The sequence below is a fragment of the Spinacia oleracea genome, chromosome 6, assembly GCF_020520425.1.
Source record: "Spinacia oleracea cultivar Varoflay chromosome 6, BTI_SOV_V1, whole genome shotgun sequence".
Taxonomy (NCBI): Eukaryota; Viridiplantae; Streptophyta; class Magnoliopsida; order Caryophyllales; family Amaranthaceae; genus Spinacia; species Spinacia oleracea.
The window spans coordinates 62,000,843-62,022,238 of record NC_079492.1 but is presented as its reverse complement, the minus strand read 5'-3'; the positions used below and the strand labels follow the sequence as shown (position 1 = coordinate 62,022,238).

Genomic DNA, 21,396 nt, shown 5'->3' with positions numbered 1-21,396 from the left:
AGGCCAAGAAAGGTTTGTTGACTAGTGTTGACCAGAGGTTTATTGTGTTTGACCCCCCTTGACTTTTGGGGGGATCCATCAAGCTAATGACGTTAAACGAGTGCTACCGGGAGGCAACCCGTGTATTCTTTTCCTCTCTTGTCCCCCCATGAGCTTTGGGGGGATTCGTCAAGCTAATGACGTTAAACGAGCGCTACCCGGGAGGCAACCCGGTTGTCTAACTCCTAGTTTCAGTTTTTGTTAGATTTTGTGCATTAATTTCCATTAATTAGTTTACTTTTCGATTTAAAGGGGAAGCTTGTAAAACATTTGCAAAATCTTGTTTTGTGCGACCGAACATGCTCTGTCGTTCGATCGCACAAACCAGGTTTTTGAGACAGAATGGCCAGTTTTGGTATGCGATCGCACAGTTTCAGATATTCGATCGCACAAGGTCTGTGCGACCGAACGTCTCTTTCTGTTCGATCGCACAGGTCTGTGCGATCGAACGACTTAATCTGTTCGATCGCACAGCCTGGCGGAGCTGTTTCTGAAGTCTTTAATTTCAAAAATCGCGAGCATCCCCCTTTTTCTTTCTTCATTTCTTCGACTTCCTCATACTCTCCTCTCCATTGCTCTCTCTTCTCTCACTTGCTACCAATACTCCTCATCAAATTCATTCCCTTCCCTTCACAAATTTCACTTCCCATTCATCAAATACACTCAATCTCACTCATCCCAACCCCCAAAATCCCCAAATTTTCAGATTTTTGCAAAATCCCCAATTTCTAGGGTTTTTGTGAAATTGTTCATAATTGTGTGTGTGGTGAATTGGAGCTCTTGAGGATACTTAGGATCGATCCTACACTACTTCCTTTGCTTGTGGTGATGATTTCTTTCCCTTAATTCTTGTATTTCGTTCCATTTTCACCATGTTGATATTGTTTTTGATTTTTCTAAAATAATTGATTCTTGGGTGTTTGTTGATGCATGTTTGTATTGTGGTTAATCTCTAATTGTCTAGATGAGCTATGCATGTTTAATTCCTTGTTCCATTTAAGCTCTAGACATTTTGAGATGATTTTGTGAGATTTTGAGCTCCTTTGACTATACATGTTTGTGGAAGTGTTGTTTGATTGATTGTGGTTATTGTTGTGGAGTAATGTGGTTAGTTGAAGCTTGCTGAGGAGTTGGTGTAATGTTTAGAGCTTGATGATGAATTGAGGAAGATAGTTTAACCGTAGCTCTTGTAGTAGTTCGTTTGTCCTAGACTGTGAACTAACTTAGTTTATCCTTCTTTGTGTGTCTTGGTTTGTTTCTTTTTGTTTTGTAGATTTTTGCTTAGCATCCACTCATCTCAATGGCACCAAAACGCTCCAAGAAGAACCCCACCGCAACCGCGACCACCTCTTCATCAATGAGGAAGGCAACTACGGCACCAACCCCGCCGAACATGGAAACTTTCGGAATTTAGTTCGCCGAGCAAAGGTCTTGGGACTTCTTCGAGCTCCTTTCCAAGAGGACAATTAAGCCCACTAAGTTCTTCCATCGGGATAGTGTTCGTAAGTTGGGGGTTGAGGCCGAGGTTGACAAGATGATCAAGGGCCTAGGGTGGGAAGAGTTCGCAAAGATGAGTGCCCCAACCTATAAAAGGTTGACATTGGAGTTCCTCTCCTCGGCTCGGAAGAACCTTGTAGAAGACGAGGATGGTGATAGTGTGGTCGAATTGAGCTTCCAAGTCTTCGGTCGCCAATACAAGTTGAACCACAATCAAATCAATTCCCTCTTCTCCATCGACTCGGACCATGGTTTCATCACAAACCCACGGGCCGAATGTGCTAACACCTATGATGAAAATCGTTGGTGGAGAGAGCTCACCGGAGACGACGGGGATTTCTTCTCCGCCTCGGCCAAGTCTTCCGCATTTCATCATCCGGCCATCCGCATCATGAGCCGGCTCCTCATCTATGCCCTTTTCTCTAAGGGTTCTACCGGTGCCTTGTCGGGCACGGAACTTGGTGGCTTATGGTTGGCCACACAAGAGGAGCAAGGGGTACTTGATTTCGGGCAATTGCTTATTTCCCGGATCATCGAGGTTAGGGATAGCCACTTGAATAAATCCGACATCCTCCTTGGCGGCATGCTTACTCTTCTTGTTCGGCTTCCACCGAACAACCCTCATGCCAAGGAGATGGCGGCTTTACCTCCCGTGGCCGGTTGTGAGTTCTTAAACATCCGGGAGATGTTCAATGCTACTTGGCTCCACTACACCACCAATGAGACGCAATGGATTTGGCTTGTGCGGAAGAACGATTGGTGCTTTCTTCCGCACCCGCCTAGCACTTCATGGTCCCCTAATGTCCGCTACTTGCTTCGCGGCATCAAAAGTTTCTCAAGGCCGCCGCCGCCGCTTCCGAGCCTACCGGTACCACTGCCGAGCCCACTCAAGCTCCCTCACGGTCTCCTAGTCCTCCTCCTCCGAATATGGGTAACATACCTCTCTCATCTCCTTTTGACATGACGGGTTTGCAATCCACCCTTGCGACTCTCTTGCAAGGGCCAGAGGACCAAGCACGTGTCTTGGCTTCTCTTGCTTATCAAGGGAGCCGCACGGGGGATTGATTTCCTGATTTTGACTCGTCCTACTACGGTAGGCGGGTGTACGACTTTCATGTTGACAAAGGGGACTTTGCCCCCTATGTCAACTACGCTTACCACCCTCCCCAACTAGGGCCCATCCCCTAGTTGGAATGAGGATCGTACACCCACCTACCCGTATTGGACGGGTCCATCCCAACCCGGTGTCACTCTCCCCTCCTTTCCGCCCTATGACTATACTATGATGGGCGGTAGTGACTACCGTGGTGACCTTATGTACCCCACTCCCCCACCGGTGGATCGACCTAGTGAGTGGCCTGAGGATTTTACCGGGTGGCCTAGGGGATATATGGGTGGTTGGGATGGCCCCCGAGGAGAGCCACCCCATGGCAACTACCCCCTTGTGCCCAAATATGGTTGGCCGCCCTATACCGACGCTTCGGGTCTCGATGTAGACCCCACCTTCAATTTCACCCCGTTCACCGATGACTCGGCTCGTGCTTATCGTCTTGAGCGAGATGAACATTGGAGGATTTATGATGCAAAGGGTAAGGGGCATGCCCCGGGCCCTTCTTCTTAGGGTTCACTCTATTTCTCCCCCATCTTGATGTGATGGTATGCTTGTGATTAGCTTGGGGGAGAAGTGCGGAGTAGGGATTTGCTATGGGGATTGTTTGATGTTTGTTGGTGTGATCTTCTTGCCACTTCATGTGGTTGTATATATGATGATGGGTTTTGCTTATTTTGTGTTTTTTTGGCCATTTGGCCTTGTCTACTAACATTTTTCTTGATTGTTTTTTAGTGTTCTTTATGGATTGGTTTCGTTGATGTGGGTTTCCACTTTCCACATATGCCTTGTTCGTCGATTCTTTGGTGAGTTTGTTCAGTTTTTACCGGTTCTTTGCGGGACTTGCTCCCACGACATTTTCGGTAATATCCTTCTATCTCACATGCATTCTTTGGGACGGGGATCTTGCATATGGGGCATTTGGTTGGATGGGTAGTTGTGCCCCTCCTTGCTTAGTTTTAGGCCTTGAGGACATGGCCTATTTCTAGCTTGGGGGGAGTTTTGTTGTATAGTTGCCTATAGTGCTTTAGAAATTAAACACTCAACGCGTCCAAGGCTGGTGTTAAATAATATGCTCTGTTTCCATCAGTAAATCTTTGTTTCTCTGGTTGCATCTAATTTTTCTAATTTGCAGTGCTTGAACAATAATGTAAATGATATCAACATGTGCCAGTTCTACATGGATATGCTTTGTAAATGTAGTGAGAACTCAAATTTCGCTGCACTTTGAACTCAAAGGACAATGTTGATAAAACCATCAATGATATATTCGAGTTAAATGGATTTTCTTATTATATTTTGTAGTAATGTTAAGTTATGTAATATTCCTTATAATGACTCGGAAAATTTTGTGTTGATTTTTGAGTTGTATAACTCGAAGATATCATTAATGGTTTTATCAGCATCAATATATGTGTATCTTTTCAGCTTGATCGATGAGAATGCCAAGAGCATAACACAAGGGAACTTTGAGAGGCATTGGGGGATCTTTGAGTTTGATGGAATGCCTAAATATGAGCTCGATTTAACTGGGATGCAAGAAGATATGACACTTATTCTAGTTGAAGGAGTTGTATATATGGTGAAAAGATCGTGTGTTTTTAACCCAAATGCTACAAACTTCACTTATGTAATGGAGATCATGTATTTTTCCCTAATAGAGATTATGTGTTTTTCCCTTTTAAAATTCTTTTAAGATAAAACAAAAGAATTATGAATTTTTTGTGTTTTTTGATAAAATTGATGATTTGATCTTGATTTTACAGTATGTTTGCTTAACGAGATCAAATTTGCTTTTATATTCGCAAGCATCGCGTGCATATAAGACTAGTATATTATATTAAAAGAGAGGGTACCTCAATGTGGTGCTAACACGTGGAATTTTTTTTACTCTTTATTTTTAATGTCTAAATGTATAGCATTCGTATTACTTTCTAAATATACACAATCTATAATATTGAATATATGGTATACCATAATCTCTATTTACTAAATTAAAGAAACTATTTATTTTAAATATACTATTGACTTCTATTGTTATCACAAAGATATTATGGAAAATATTTTTGACATGATATGTGTACAATACCGGAATAATATACTAATTTGACATCTTTTATACGGAAACTAAAAAAATATTTAACAAAAACTTATGACTAAATTAATTTATGAAATACATATGCTCTATAATAGAATGTATGTTTATTTGATTACTCAAAATTTTAATTCTTAATTTTTCTTAACATAAAGTTATGATAAAAATAAATATATTAGAGTGTATGTTTATTCCAAATGGGTATGCATGCATACTACGGGGTATATACAGTGCGCAGTAAAATTTATCTTTTTTTGCTAATATATTTATAAATATAAATGATACAAAATGTGCATTGGAAAACATGAAAACCAAAAATTGAAACATCATTATGGTAGGGATGTAGTATAATATAAGAATTTCAAATATTATTTACAAAAATGAATAAAGTAAAAATTTATCCGTTTCTTTTTATTTGCAACAGTTCCCTGAAACAGAAAGATCACAATACTTGCAACACTATAAATAGAAAACTAATTTGTATGATAGAAAATCTACTAACCTCTCATACACCAAATAAAATAGTAGAACCGCTTTTCATTTTTACTCTTGTATATATTTAAGAAGATTGATTCATTTTTCTTAAAGTGTGAAAACAGAGTATGTTCCAACTATATATATAGAAACAAAGGAAGTATATCTCAAAAAAATCACTTCCTGCTCTTTCACAAGTCTTTAATTCAATACTGAATCCATCCCTTTTTTTGCTTCATACTTGGAGTCTCCATTTGAAATTACTTCATACATTAAATGGAAAATTTTCTCACTTATGCTCTCTCCTCACGTGACAGCTTTAATAACTCATGTGCACATTTTAAACTCAATTTTAATAAATTTAATTTTGGATATGGATCAATATAATCAAAAGGGTCGGAGGCCAGGAGTATATTCGAAAGTTAACTGAAGGTAACGTGGATTATTTACCACTGTTGGAAGTAAAGCTTGGAAAAGTGTTTCGTCTGCTAGAACCGAGCGGAGTGGCCCGACCGAGCGCGAGGCCAACGGTTGATTTTCCTTGTGATTGTTTGCTTCCTCGAGATTCTTGTGTAACAACTTATTTAGTTATCTTAATTGGGATTAATCCTTTGATAATTATAATCATAAGTGATTCCCTTTTATGGTTTGGGGGTTAGATGCCTTTCATGTTCTTGAGTTAAAGATCTCATTACACTCTCTTAATGACATTGGTCTCCTTTGGCCTTTGGTCATCTTTGGCTGTTACAAATTGATGTTTTCCCTTATTCCTTTCTGATTTTGGTGAGTGGGTTTGTTGGTTACTCTCCATGTTTTTGGAGATAATTAATCTCTTATTATTATGAGCTATTAACTCTTGATTGTCATTGATCACTCTTGATCTTTGGAGTTCTTTAAGTGTTTGATCTTCCCACTCATCCTTTATATATATATATATATATATATATATATATATATATATATATATATATATATATATATATATATATATATATATATATATATATATATTCTCTCACTTCTTTGGGTGGAGATATAGAAAATCACTTTTGGATTCTTCTTTGTATTTTATGAGTAAACCTCTTGCCACGATTAATACCGGATTACATATATCTCTTCAAGCCTTTTTTATTCCTTATTCATTTGGGCATAAGTTTATGTGGCTCCATCTCATCACCCAAAAGTGCCTTTGTGTGATGAAAGTTGTGTAAACTTTAGTGAACGAATCGGTGAATACAATTGTGCATCCCGGTTGCACCGAATCTCGTTTTCAAAGCAGTGGTTTGGTTACCACGGCGCAACGATTTCCTAAACACGTTCTTATTCGTATTCTAGTATTTTGCCTTGAAAAACCAATTATTACAACAACCACATATAGAAATTTCAGTTTATCAGTGGGCGAGTTTTTGGGAGACCCCTACTCAACCACCGCAGGGGGGGGGGGATGGAGGAATGTTTAATGAGGTGGGTGATGCGGAAATGAATTTTGTTTTGTAGATGCGCCTCGGATGACAAGGCAAACATAGATCTTTGATTGAACCCTCCCGCCTCACATATCTTTTATCTAATTGATTATGGATATCAACTAAACAACATATTGTAACGTTTTGATTATTTATTCAGTTACCCCAATAAGCCAACCATATTGTCAAATATCTAAAACAGAGTTTAAATATTATAAACTCTCCAACCAATTTTTTTGTTTTAAAAATCTCGGGTATATGATGGGTTTGAGGCGGGTTTGGTTAAACGAGTGAATGTTGGAGCAGAAATGAATTTTTTTTTTGTAGATGCGCCTCACATATCCTTCATTGAATTGATTATACATATTATAACATTTTATTTGTTTATTCAATTACTCCTCCGACAACGTGGTTCGTAGTCACATTCTCTAATACTTTGAGCTACAGGCCCCGCCCCGTCTCCACTAGATCTATCATCGGGAGTATCCTAAAAAAAAGAACACCCCCTCTCCTCGACCATTTCAGGTTAAGAAGCTGGGAAAGTGCGTAAAAGTCATCTATAGTTGAATAAAGTACATGATGTGTGTAAGTGTTAAACGATGGAGTAACAGAGAAAATGGTGGGGCAAGTAATATGTGGGTATAACAATCAAAATAAAAGGGTATACGAGAATAACTTTATGTTTGATACATGTGATGAACGAAAATGAAAATAATTTTATCTACGTACCCTTATTTGTTTTATTTTTATTTTTTCAATAAAGTAAGATACGTAATGGGGCAATAATATATATCCATCATTAATTTTAATTAGAAGAATATGTACAAGCTCTATTTTGGTTATTGTCTATAAATATAGTTTAGATTTCATGAAAACTATATATAATTTATACTGTAAATCGTGCATCGCCCGAGTATTATACTACTTTAGAGACTAAAGTAAAGTATTCGAAATCCTATAGCAAACATTAATTCTATAGTACTACCGCGAATATTAATTCTATATTATTATCGCAAATATTTACTTTTTCTTATTTAAATATTTTAGTGGTATAGTAAATTTTGGTATGTCTTATTCAAGTTAAAAATAGCATTAGGAACTGTGATTTCTTTTATTGAAAATGCATGGTTCTTGTTTAACCGTGATGATGGTTAAACAAAATATTGACGCAATAAAATTATCTTATCTTATATATTTATTACAGTAGTCCCATCCTAATTAGTATAGTACTCCGTATAATTTTCAATAACAAATTGCAATGTTATTTTAGAATGCACGTGATTAAAATTTTATTCCTTACCAAATTGAAATACTTTAATTAATTTTTTAAATTAAAAGAGAGGTGAATCGTAGAGTGATATTTGTCATCACCACATTGATTTCATCTCTTTTAATATAGATGATGATTATACTTTCACTAGACGTTAATGACATAACATTTTAATTTGTTACCAAATAATTTTAAAGGAGGAAAAATAGTTCAAAGTAACAATTGTTCACACAAAAATCAATTTATATTTGTTTAAAGTAGAAACACTTGGCTATCGCCCAGACTACACACAGGTTACTTCTTAAATTCCGATTGAACTAATTATACAACCTGCGAGTACTTGATTTAAATTGATTTTATTGAGTGGAATTTTAATCCAAATTTTTATACGAAGTACGGAGTACAACATTTTCTTTTAACAATAACAGGGATTTCATAAAAGGTACAATTGGTCCCATAAAAATTACTCCATACAAAGAACAAAAAATATATATTTGACAAAATATATGAATTGGACATTTTAAAAATAAAATAAAAAGGTCATTTTCCACAAATTAAAAGGTGAAAGGGGTATAGGAGTAAAATCCAAATTATAAGTCATTTTCTACAATTTTATTACATCCGTTTTGTAGTGATACCTGAAAGTCTGAAACTATTAGGCCTTGTATTATATTATGTATTATATTTGGGCTTGTGTCTGTTGTGTTTAGCCTACAAGCCCATACACTTACATTGTATTATATATTCTGATGTTAACCGTGAAATACAACTCAAGAAAACAATTACCCTAATTAATTTATCATGGTATCAGAGCTAGCAGCCTAGCAAACCTAACCTACAAATTTTTTTTTCTTCCCTACCGAACAGCCGTTCTTCTTCTACCAAGATACCCAGCGAGTACTCTTGATTAACAATGGAAGGTGACGGCAAAATTGATCCGGCATCTCCGTATTACTTAAGTTCTGGAGATCAACCGGGAACTATTATTTCCCATGTTTTACTACGTGGTGATGTGAACTACATGGCGTGGGCTAAGGCGATGCAACTGGCCTTACAATCACGCCGGAAATTCATGTTCGTGAATGGCCAAATCGGGCAGCCCAGTGACAAGTCCAAGCAACTCGATTGGATTACTGTCAATTCCATGCTTGTCTCATGGATGTTACGGAGTATGGACTCCAAGGTCGCTGCCTCAATTCCCTTTCACGACAATGCTAAGAAGCTATGGGATTTCCTAGCTAAGAAATACGGGGTTGTGAATGGTCACCGTCTACAACAACTACGCTCGCAAATTACATCCTGCAAACAAGGTAAAGGCATGTCTATGGAGGATTATTATACTACACTCATGGGTTTGTACGATGATTTGATCCAGTTTAAGCCCTTGCGTACATGTGAGTGTGGCATGTGCACTTGTGATATTAATGGGAAGCTGATTGCAGATCGTGAAGAAGAGGTTTTGCATCAATTTTTTTATAGGTGTGGACGATGAATTATATGGCGCGGTTCGTACCAATCTTCTCTCTCGTGTTCCCCTGCCATCTCTTGATGAAGCATATCTTGCCTTCATCCAAGAGGAGAGATCACGCGATATTGCCGCTACACATGCTGTAAAGGAAGGGGTGCAATCCACCTCTATTTTTGCCGTGCAAACTGCTGTTTCTGATCGTATGAAGCCCCGAGCCGATCGCCCCGATAAATCTCTGCTCACTTGTACTCATTGTAAGCGTGACGGGCATGACACTAGCTCGTGTTTCAAGCTTCATGGGTACCCGGATTGGTATGAAGAGATGCGACAGCGACGCACGAAGTCAGGTAACTTACGTGGGGGTGCTGCTGGCCGTGGCAGACCTCTTGCGGCTCGTGCAAATGCTGTTACTGGCAGTGGCAGTGCGGGAGGAGATGGCTCACTTGTGGATGTTAATACCGGTCAGGAGGTTCCTGCCCCAATTGAATATACCCCGGCTCAGATACGGGCTGTGCTTAATATGCTACATCACAATGACTCTCAGACCGACAAAATGACTAGTTCGTCTCCCTTGTTGCCTTGGATTATTGATACAGGCGCGTCCCGGCATGTCACTGGTGATATCTCCCGGTTGTCGAATGTGACCTCTATTGTTGCCTCCCCTGTTGGTTTGCCAGGCGGAAATATTGTCACTGCTACGATGGAGGGCCAAGCTACTTTGACGGACACTTTAATTCTCAGCAATGTTTTATGTGTCCCTTCTCTACATTGCAATTTATTATCCGTCTCGCAACTGATTGATGATTCGAAATGTTTTTTACTATTCACTGACTCTATTTGTGCTATACAGGACCAACTTTCGGGGAGCCTGATTGGAGCCGGCGAACGTAGAGATGGACTCTTTTATTTTCGGAATGCTCCAACAGTGTGTGCGGTGACCGCTCCTGGCATATCTACATTTGAGTTATGGCATCGACGACTAGGGCATCCGTCTGACAAAGTTCTCAAGTTAGTACCCGACATTAAGCATTGTCCTAGTAATATTCCGAAAAAGTTAAATAAAGCTTGTGGTGTTTGTCCCCAGGCCAAGCAACATCGTGATAGTTTTCCAGTTAGTGATAGTAAAGCTAGTCGAATATTTGAATTAATTCACTGTGATTTATGGGGTTGCAATTCAATTCCTTCAACTAGCGGTGCACATTATTTTTTACCTTTGGTAGATGATTATTCGAGAGCAGTGTGGGTGTATTTATTAAATTCAAAAACCGAAGTTAATAAAGCTTTTACTTCTTTCTTTGCAATGATTGATCGTCAATTTGATAAAACAGTCAAGGTGGTCCGTAGTGATAACGGCACAGAATTCAGATGTATGTTGGATTATTTTGATAACAATGGTATAATATTTCAAACATCTTGTGTGGCCATGCCTCAACAGAATGGCCGAGTCGAACGTAAGCACCAACACATTTTAAATGTTGCCCGTGCCTTAATGTTTGAGGGCAATCTTCCGATCTCTCTTTGGGGTGAATGTATTTTGGGTGCTGTTTATTTAATTAATCGTACACCATCCGGCATTTTGCACAATATTACACTGTTTGAGGTACTGTTTGGTAAAGCACCCGACTTGGATCACTTGCGTATTTTTGGCTGTCTTTGCTTTGCATATAATCACAAGTCAAAGGGACATAAATTTGCTTCTCGGACTTGAAAATGTGCTTTTGTTGGGTATCCTAATGGAAAGAAGGGGTGGAAAATATATGACATGGAAACATCTGAAATCTTTGTGTCTCGGGACGTCAAATTTCATGAAACCGAATTTCCGTTCTCTGGCTCGACTGATGAATTAAATGGGGATGCAATTATTGGGGGTGACAGTGCGCTAGTTCTCGAGGAGGATATTGTTGGCACCTTTGATGGAGGTACTGATCCAATCATTGACACAATGATTGCCAATGATACTCCACCTCCCGATATGTTGGAGGAGTGTGTGCCACTGCCAACTTCTCCCATCCACTTTTACACGTCGGCCCAGGAGGATGTGGCCCAATCAGCCACATTATTTGATCTGCCCACTTCATCACGTCCAGCTACACCTATGGCCCAACATGGTGATGATGCTACGGTGGCCCAGTCTCCTAACGTTCCCTCTTCTACTCCACTACACCAGTCCGTGGACTCATCTCCCAGTGGCCCACTGGATCAGCCGTCACACCCCCATTCTCCCGAGCTAGCCGATGATGGCCCGATTGGTTTGGGCAAGGGGTGTCGTCTCAAACGACCTTCGGTCCTTCTCAAGGATTTCGTCACACACACTGTCCCTGCTAAGAGTCCATCTACTCGTTCTTCGACCTCCACTGGTTCCTCAGGTACTCCCTATCCTATAACACATTTTGTGAATTGTGAAGATTTTTCTTTGCGACATCGTATATTTCTTGCAGCTGTTATTTCAGCTATTGAGCCTCGCACCTTTAATGAAGCTATGAAGCATGCCGGGTGGCGTGAAGCTATGCAAAAAGAAATCGGGGCCCTAGAGGATAATGAAACTTGGGTAATGGAAGAACTACCACCCGGGAAGAAAGCTCTTGGGTGCAAATGGGTCTATAAAATCAAGTTTCATGCGGATGGGACCATTGAGCGTCTCAAAGCACGGTTAGTCATTTTTGGTAATCACCAGGTCGAGGGCATTGATTATAATGAGACGTTTGCTCCCGTTGCCAAGATGGTCACAGTTCGGGCTTTTCTAGCTGTTGCCGCGGCAAAGAACTGGGAATTGCATCAGATGGATGTTCATAATGCATTCTTGCACGGTGACCTTGATGAGGAGGTATACATGAAATTACCCCCGGGCTTCAATGGGGGTAAGCCTGGAATGGTATGTCATCTCAAGAAATCTCTATATGGCCTGAAACAAGCACCCAGGTGTTGGTTTGCTAAGTTAGCTGCATCTTTGCGTCACTATGGTTTTCTTCAGTCTTATTCGGACTACTCCCTTTTCACCTTCGTTAAGGGCACGACTCAACTGAATGTGCTTGTTTATGTCGACGATTTGATTATTTCTGGTAACGACTCTTCCGCTATTGCTTCTTTCAAACAATATTTGTTTTATTTTTATTTTTTCAATAAAGTAAGATACGTAATGGGGCAATAATATATATCCATCATTAATTTTAATTAGAAGAATATGTACAAGCTCTATTTTGGTTATTGTCTATAAATATAGTTTAGATTTCATGAAAACTATATATAATTTATATTGTAAATCGTGCATCGCCCGAGTATTATACTACTTTAGAGACTAAAGTAAAGTATTCGAAATCCCATAGCAAACATTAATTCTATAGTACTACCGCGAATATTAATTCTATATTATTATCGCAAATATTTACTTTTTCTTATTTAAATATTTTAGTGGTATAGTAAATTTTGGTATGTCTTATTCAAGTTAAAAATAGCATTAGGAACTGTGATTTCTTTTATTGAAAATGCATGGTTCTTGTTTAACCGTGATGATGGTTAAACAAAATATTGACGCAATAAAATTATCTTATCTTATATATTTACTACAGTAGTCCCATCCTAATTAGTATAGTACTCCGTATAATTTTCAATAACAAATTGCAATGTTATTTTAGAATGCACGTGATTAAAATTTTATTCCTTACCAAATTGAAATACTTTATTTAATTTTTTAAATTAAAAGAGAGGTGAATCGTAGAGTGATATTTGTCATCACCACATTGATTTCATCTCTTTTAATATAGATGATGATTATACTTTCACTAGACGTTAATGACATAACATTTTAATTTGATATAGATGATGATTATACTTTCACTAGACGTTAATGACATAACATTTTAATTTGTTACCAAATAATTTTAAAGGAGGAAAAATAGTTCAAAGTAACAATTGTTCACACAAAAATCAATTTATATTTGTTTAAAGTAGAAACTCTTGGCTATCGCCCAGACTACACACGGGTTACTTCTTAAATTCCGATTGAACTAATTATACAACCTGCGAGTACTTGATTTAAATTGATTTTATTGAGTGGAATTTTAATCCAAATTTTTATACGAAGTACGGAGTACAACATTTTCTTTTAACAATAACAGGGATTTCATAAAAGGTACAATTGGTCCCATAAAAATTACTCCATACAAAGAACAAAAAATATATATTTGACAAAATATATGAATTGGACATTTTAAAAATAAAATAAAAAGGTCATTTTCCACAAATTAAAAGGTGAAAGGGGTATAGGAGTAAAATCCAAATTATAAGTCATTTTCTACAATTTTATTACATCCGTTTTGTAGTGATACCTGAAAGTCTGAAACAGAGGAAATACAAATCCCATAATGTATTTTTTTGTCATTATTTAGTAGGTTGGTTCCTTCGCAATTGCCTTTCATGCAATTTCTTGACAACGGCAAAAGCGTGACGATGATGTTTAGATGTTTACCGGTTAGCTTCCCATCAGTTGCACCGCAATAAGGATCCGATGTGAAAAAAGAGGTCTTAGCCTAATAATTAATACTAAAAGTTTGTGTATAACATATGTCAAGTTTCAAATATTCCCTCCCCATTTATAATATTGTACTGTTCTACAGGGCCGTCTAATGAGAGGTCCAAGCGGATTTATAGCATCGGACCACAAAATTTTTGGGCCCAAAAAGAAATTATGTTGGTTAAGCACTCAAGAACAAATATTATATATTTAACAGTCGCTTTGTTATGTATTATGTAATCTTTATCTCAGTGCTTGTCCCCTTTTTTATTTGCTTTTTCCATGTTCATCAAACTTTTATATCAATTTTCTCTAAACATCACACATAAAACGTTAAACTACATTATTAATTTGACTCTATATTTTGTATAAATAAAACAATATTAATATAATAATTATGTGTTTCACATTAAATAATTGTCCGTAAAAATTTATAAGGGCCCAATATCTATATTTTAGCACAGGGCCTCCAAATTGCCAGAGACGGCCCGTCCTATATCTCATTTGCACCAAAAAAATTAAGGGGGTGTTTGGTTATGAGAGGTTTGAGGAAAAAGAGTTTTTTGAGGTGAATAAGAGGTTTGACTTTTTCAAAAAACTATTGGGAGTGTTTGGTTATGGAGGTTTGGAAGAGAGTTTTGGGGTAAAAAAGCTAATTCTCAAAAAGCTTAACATAGCAGCCTTTTGCAATTAGAGGTTTGAGAAAGTGAATGTAAAATTACTATTTTGTCATAATATTGCCTAAAATTACAACACTTAACAAACTTAGCATTCTTCATTATTTCATTTACCCCCATTTACTACTCGTTACTTGTTGTAATAAAACTTATATTAGTACGTTGAAATATTTAATTAAAACTATTGCAATCATGCTTGTAATATCATCACTAACATTTCTCTATTTGCATATCAATTAATTTATGTATTTAAAATTTTAAATTAATAATATTTTTTTTAAAAAAAGTTGTTTTATTTTTTTAAAGGGAAAATAAATTTGTTTTATTTATTCTATGCTTATTTAAAAAATAAAGAGAAGATATAATAAACTATTGTCTAATACTAATAAGAAACAAAGTATCCAACAACAAAGTATCCTTAATGGTAATTTCACATATTAAATCGCTAACAGCTAACAACTAATTACCAAACACTTATACACAAACAACTAATTCAACCAGCTAGTCAAGCCAGCTAATACAAACAGCTAACAACTACCAGCTAGTGAAACCAGCTAACATTTAACAGCTAACAACTAACAACTCCTAACCAAACAGGGCCTAAGGATTCGATATATGCAACATTATTTTACACTGACTTGTATCATTGTACAAGTTTTGTTTAGTTGCCTTTTATGTAAGAAAAGTCTATTTTTACGTGATTAGGAGTGACTAAATCTTATTGTATTTGATAAATCATACAATACAAAAGAACTTACAACCTATGGTAGATATATCGTTCTAGCCTCTCAGTCTTTGCTATTAGGCCAAGACCTACTCATTAGTAAGTATCTTGTTGAATTTTTATATTGCTACATTATCTAACCTTCTTTTTGACGGGACATTAGGGAGTCTTCATTTTAAAACATTCCATAAAAGTTGGTTCTTTCCTTCCAACCATATCTCTAGGATTCCACGTAACTAAGGATATGTTTGTGTTCCGGTTGCGGGCTTGGAACAGGAAAGGGTTGATTTGTCTCCGACTCTAAATGCTGACTGTATCCTGCACAGTGAAATCGTTAACTAACTTCGGGGTGATCCGAGATTCACCCCTCCGATGCTTAAGTCAGATTATGCTGATAGCTCTGTAATAAATGCTTGTAAGAATGATTGGGGTTGGATTGCGTACCTTTGGCATTGATGGGGGTCCGTATTTATAGACGGGTTACTTGTACAGAGGATCCGGGTTATTACCCTTTGATTCCGACTCTTCTCCTTCGGGTCTGACTGATGGATAATGTCAGAGAAATGCCGACTATGGGTCGTATACCTAAGGTACCGACTGCGGTCTTGGTGTCTCCTTTAGATCTGTGCATTCGTCGTAGCTGTAAAGGGATGTCCTACCGGCTTGCCGGTAGGCTTTCCGTACAGTTTGGAAGTTAATCCATAACCTATTTCTGTTTTTAGAAAGAAGACAACGATATTGGATACTCTAAAATGATATACGAGTATGTAACTATTATTTTCAGACTAAGGAACTAATATATGGACGGCATTACTCGAATAGACCGATGAAGTAAATTATAAGCTCACCCAACAAAAAAAAGCGAAATTATTTCATCATTTTGGTAACAATAAAAGGTTCATTGATCATAAAATAGGGATCATATTACATGACACACACTAAATTCACCTATTTCACAATCAACATTAACATTCCCTAGCTAGCCAATAACAAAACAATGCAATGAAATAAAATGACATTCAAAAAATTTAATAAAACTTGCTAATAATAGCCTTAATTAAGAACTAATCAACTAAATTTAGCAAGAATATAATATGATTAATCAATCAATCATGATGATCTTTGACCAAGAGCTTGTTGAAGCCACCTCATAGAACCATCCATCAAACCAGGACTTAACCTAAACATCAAAACACAAAACTCCATTTGGTTCAAACATCCATCTTTATCCACATCACCTTCTCTCAACATTTCCCTTACTTCTTCATCACTCATCCCTTCCAACCCTAAAACCCCTAAATTCTTCTTTAAGCTCTCAAATGTTATCACCCCCTTTTGTTCGTCTATTAGTAGTCGAAAACCCTTACATAGTTCGTCCATGAACCCTTCTTCCCCGAGCTTCTCCACCATCGATGGTAGGAAATCCTCGAAAACAACCCCGTTGTTGTTGCTGATAATGTTGTTGTTGTTGTTGCCTTGATTCGCCGCCATTATTAACAAACTAATTAAACAATGTTGTTAACTACTACGTAGTTAAGTATATTGGTGTTACGTAGTACGTACGTTACGTGGTGTGGCTAATTTGATCTTGTTGTTTAATTTGTGTTTGTTTGAAGAAATAGTTGGTGGATTTTGAGTATATATAAGGAAGGAGGAAATAGTTAATGCCAACGAAGTTACAGATTGGAAATTGATTGGATTAAGTTAAAAAGAGATGTTTTTGGAATTTGGTGTTATATTTTTGTTAAGGTTGCTTTCCTCGAAGTTGCATATTTGTGCATCTTATAAACCAAGTAATTTTTATTGCTTTTGTTGAAGTTTCCTTTTGAGCCCTTTTTCCAATTCCCTGCGTATTTATGTTGTTTGGATGGGTACGTAGGAAGTTGCAATGACAAAGAGGTTGACCCTATCATTTTCTTTCTTTTATTTTATTTGGTTGGATTGGTATAAAATTGATAATTTTGATGGTCCATATTATGGACCCTATTGAATTTGGCGCGGTGGTTAACGGTCGTCGATGATTAGCTTTAATTTGTGCGATAAATTTAAATTAGTTATTTATCTTTTCGAAATCATATCAATTCTGAGGGAAAAAACTTTGTTTATCCGGCCTCCGGTAGATTACTCACCACCAGTGGCGGACCCAGGATTTTGGGTCAGGGGTGGCACAAAAGTAGACAAGTACTTCGTAGTTATAGAATATATACTCCGTACAAAAAAAAAATGTTGTTGTAGGTTTTGGATTAGAGTAGAGTTACGAAAAAAGGGTAATTTGTAGTTACAAGTCAAAGATATTTTTCAAGATGTTAATTTTGTATCAATATATAGATGGTAGATTGCTTAAAGTTCAAATTGTTTGAGAATTTTTTTTTACAAGTATCTCACTATAAGTTAAAAAAAATTATAAGAACCAAAACGACGTATTTTAGGGGATACTATTATTATAGAATAGTAATTGATTGATTTTATTTTGTTCTGGTAAGAGTGAAACTTTTTTCTACGTGTAGTCTAACTGAATATGAAGGTGAGAAAAAAATGATTTAACTTCTGTAGAAATTTAAGAAGAATTGTTTTTTTTGGAAATACAAACAATGAATTTATTAGGAAAAACAATTAAAAGTTCCATCCAAAAGAAAATTAAAAAAACAAAGAGGCAGGCAACATTCTTGAATGTAAATATGTTATTATCATAGAATAGTAATTGATTGATTTTATTTTGTTCTGGTCGGAGTGAAACATTGGTTTTAAGTGTAGTCCAACTAAATATAAAGGTAAGAAAAAATGCTTTAATTTGTATAGAAATTTAATAAGATTAAAACAATTTGAAAATACAAAAATGAATTTATTAGAAAAAACGTTAAAAAGAATTCCATTAAAAAAACGATTAAAAGAAAGGGAGAAAGACCACCTTAAAGGGATTCGAACCTAGGTCCCTATCAACCCAGACGCTCTTCTATTGCACACTTTGCTGACCACTACAACAAGACCCATTTATGTGTCTTTTGTGCGAAGTTATTGTACATATAGTTTAGTATTTATTGCTTTTAATTAGTCCCAGTTTTTTGTTTTTTTGTTTTTTTGTTTTTTTGTTTTTTTTTTTTTTTTTCCGGGGGTGGCACGTGCCCCCTGGCCCCAACGTGGGTCCGCCATTGCTCACCACTAGAGAAAAGTGATAGTGAGATATGATAATTACTTTTTAATGTTCTAATAGTTGTGGGTTATCTATCTAGTGGGTAGATGTAGTAATGTCCAATTTCGAGGTATCTTTCATTTCATAATGACATAATGTCAAATTTTGGGTGAAGCGAGAGTAATTGAAAATTCGATAATTCTTTCCAAGACCCTATCATTTTCTTCTTTTATTTTATTTGCTTAGATTTGTACAAATTGAAGTTTGATGGTGCATATGGACCATATCAAATTTGGCGTGGTACGTAGTTAAAACAAGCCAATGATTAGCTTTAATTTGTACTATAATTGAATTAGATGTCTTTTCGAAATCATATCGATTATGAGATACCTTTCACTGAATAATGACATAGCTTCACGTTCTACGTGAAGCTAGAGTAATTGAAATTTCGATAATCCATTTTCAAGGCCTTATTATTTTATTTGGTATAGTAGTATGAATTAAAATTTTGATGGCCCATATATAACACTACTAGAAAAAGGACATTTAACGACGAACAATTTCGTTGTTAAAAGCCTTAATTTTCGTCGTTAAAACCTTTAACGACGGTCATGATGTTCGTTGTAACAGGTTCCGTCGTTATTGGCTTTAACGACGACGTTCGTCGTTAATAAATAACTTTTATTAACGACGAATTACTGTTTCGTCGTTAAGCATTAACGACGAATTATCGGTTCGTCGTTAACAATTAACGACGAATTATTGTTTCGTCGTTAATTGTTAACGACGAAACAATAATTCGTCGTTAATTGTTAACGAAGAAACAAATAATCCGTCGTTAATTGTTAACGACGAACCGATAATCCGTCGTTAATGCTGAACGACGAAACAATAATTCGTCGTTAAATACTTATTCACGATGATCAATTAAGCAATAACGACCAAAACATCCGTTGTAAAATGTCCTTCCAAACGGTAATTTTTTTTTGGATTTTGGCAATATCGACCAACTATTTTGTCGTTAATGTTGCAATCATAATAATATTATTTGCGCTTTTTGAAGCACCTACATTTTCCCTGTGAAACAATATAGATAACTATAAATCAATTAAAACAAATGAAAATTTCATTACTCAAAAGATTTTTTACAATAGAATTTCAATTTACATGAAACCAAAAACCACATTCTCTTGTCTTTAAATTATAAAAAATCTAAAAGATAAGTAACTCTTGTTTAATCTAAAAGAACAAAGTAAAAATCTAACTAGTTGAAGTGTTTTCTCTTGGAGTGTCATCTCTTGAAAAGCGTTGTAACTACAATTCTTTAAATGCTTTAAGCTCATTAATCTCATCTTCAACTGAACTCGATCATGCGACTCTTAAGTGCATTGTTTTCTACTTGTACCGTATCCACGCGATTGGTTCTTTAGAACATGATTTTGTTTGTTTGCATCTTTCAACTTAGATTAAAGTTCCACCCTACTTGGTTGTGGTCCTCAAATTTCTTTAAGTATTATTCTACCTCCAAAACCCGATCACGAGACTTCGAATTAAACACCTTTTGTGCTACCTATATAAAGAAGCAAAAAAGTTAAATGAAGAACTTTAAATGAAGATATAAAACCAAAAAATATATAAATGACAAAAAAGTACCTGTACATAGGAAAGTGTTGGTTCTTCTTCCATTATTTTTTGAATTTCCTCCTACAACATATATATAACCTTGGCTATTAGTATAATACATGGGAAGCTCCAATTAAGGCTAACTGTCAAAGTTATAATCTCTTAATTAAGTTTGATAAATAAGATTAAAAACTACAGAGGAAGTTTAGGACATAAGTTTGAAAGATTTTGTATTAAGTAGGAGAAGAATAGAAAATATAGAGTAAAGTGAAGCGACATCAGTTTAAAAATTTTAAAACAATCACAAACTGATTTTAATAACTGCAGAATCATTACCTATAAATTTCTCTCACATTATCACATCAAAAGCAAACATCATAACTGATTACACAGATCAGTCTATAATAGATTGGTTTGGTTTGTTGTGTTTTCATCGGGTGAAGAGCATAATGTTATTCTTAGAAAATCCTTCCTATAAGCTGGGACCACGTCTGATCTACCTGCTATAGTGTTTAGTGATGCAGAAATTATGTTACTTGCTGTTAAATTTCACCTGGAGAAAAGTTTCTGCTTATTGGTATTTATAAAAATGAGAACAAAAAGTTCTAGTACCATTAAATCTATATCCAAGCCTTGATAATAAGACTACAATATTTTTCAATTTGATTTCATAATCAGAAAATTATTAGTCAGTTATCAACTTCTAGACAACCAGGTACTCCTATGACTTAGGTAACATCAAATAGAAAAGTCCTATAATTGAAAAGGAGCAACTTCATGTGGAGTCAAACCACCAACTGTCGCACTATTCCTAGAGTTAGATAATTTGATTAGGGTATATCATTTAACTTCATGTTGATTCAAACTACCAACTGGGATTAAGACAACATTATAATGCTAAGATTGTTTGATATCATGAATCTATTAATTATCTATCGGATTCCTAAATGTTAGGCTTGCTTTAATGAAAGTTTCATTTCTCATCTACTATAATGATATGGCATATTTGTTCATCAACTTTAACCTCTGACTACATTGGCATCACGGTTCATAACTAATAAAGGCTCACTTAAACTATTAATAATACTTAAATCGTCAGCCTACCTTCCCCATCTCGTCAAATTTTCTTAAGTTATAATCAGACTTCCTACATCTCACAAAACCCTCCTTATTTCCTAAAACATTGAAGTCTTGCTGATAGCCAATGTGATGATATTGAATGTATCATAGCTTCCCTTAATGTATAAGCTGCTAATATTGAATATTGATTGTCTTGGTGGAGATTTTGAAAAATGAGAAAATTGAATCAATTGAGTAG

At 36.2% G+C, this 21,396-nt stretch overlaps 1 protein-coding gene across 1 annotated transcript; it reads right to left on the bottom strand.

Annotated features, from left to right (window-relative positions):
- Positions 1-16,183: 16,183 nt before the first annotated feature.
- On the bottom strand, positions 16,184-16,947 carry LOC110806257 (calcium-binding protein PBP1-like). Its single transcript, XM_022011899.2, has one exon. It carries the CDS (start codon positions 16,814-16,816, stop codon positions 16,436-16,438), a length of 381 nt encoding a protein of 126 aa, XP_021867591.1. The 5' UTR covers positions 16,817-16,947; the 3' UTR covers positions 16,184-16,435.
- Positions 16,948-21,396: the final 4,449 nt, after the last annotated feature.

Bases quoted from the DNA above. Each gene is read 5' to 3' on its own strand.
- LOC110806257 (XM_022011899.2), bottom strand. From the start codon at position 16,816: ATGGCGGCGAATCAAGGCAACAACAACAACAACATTATCAGCAACAAC.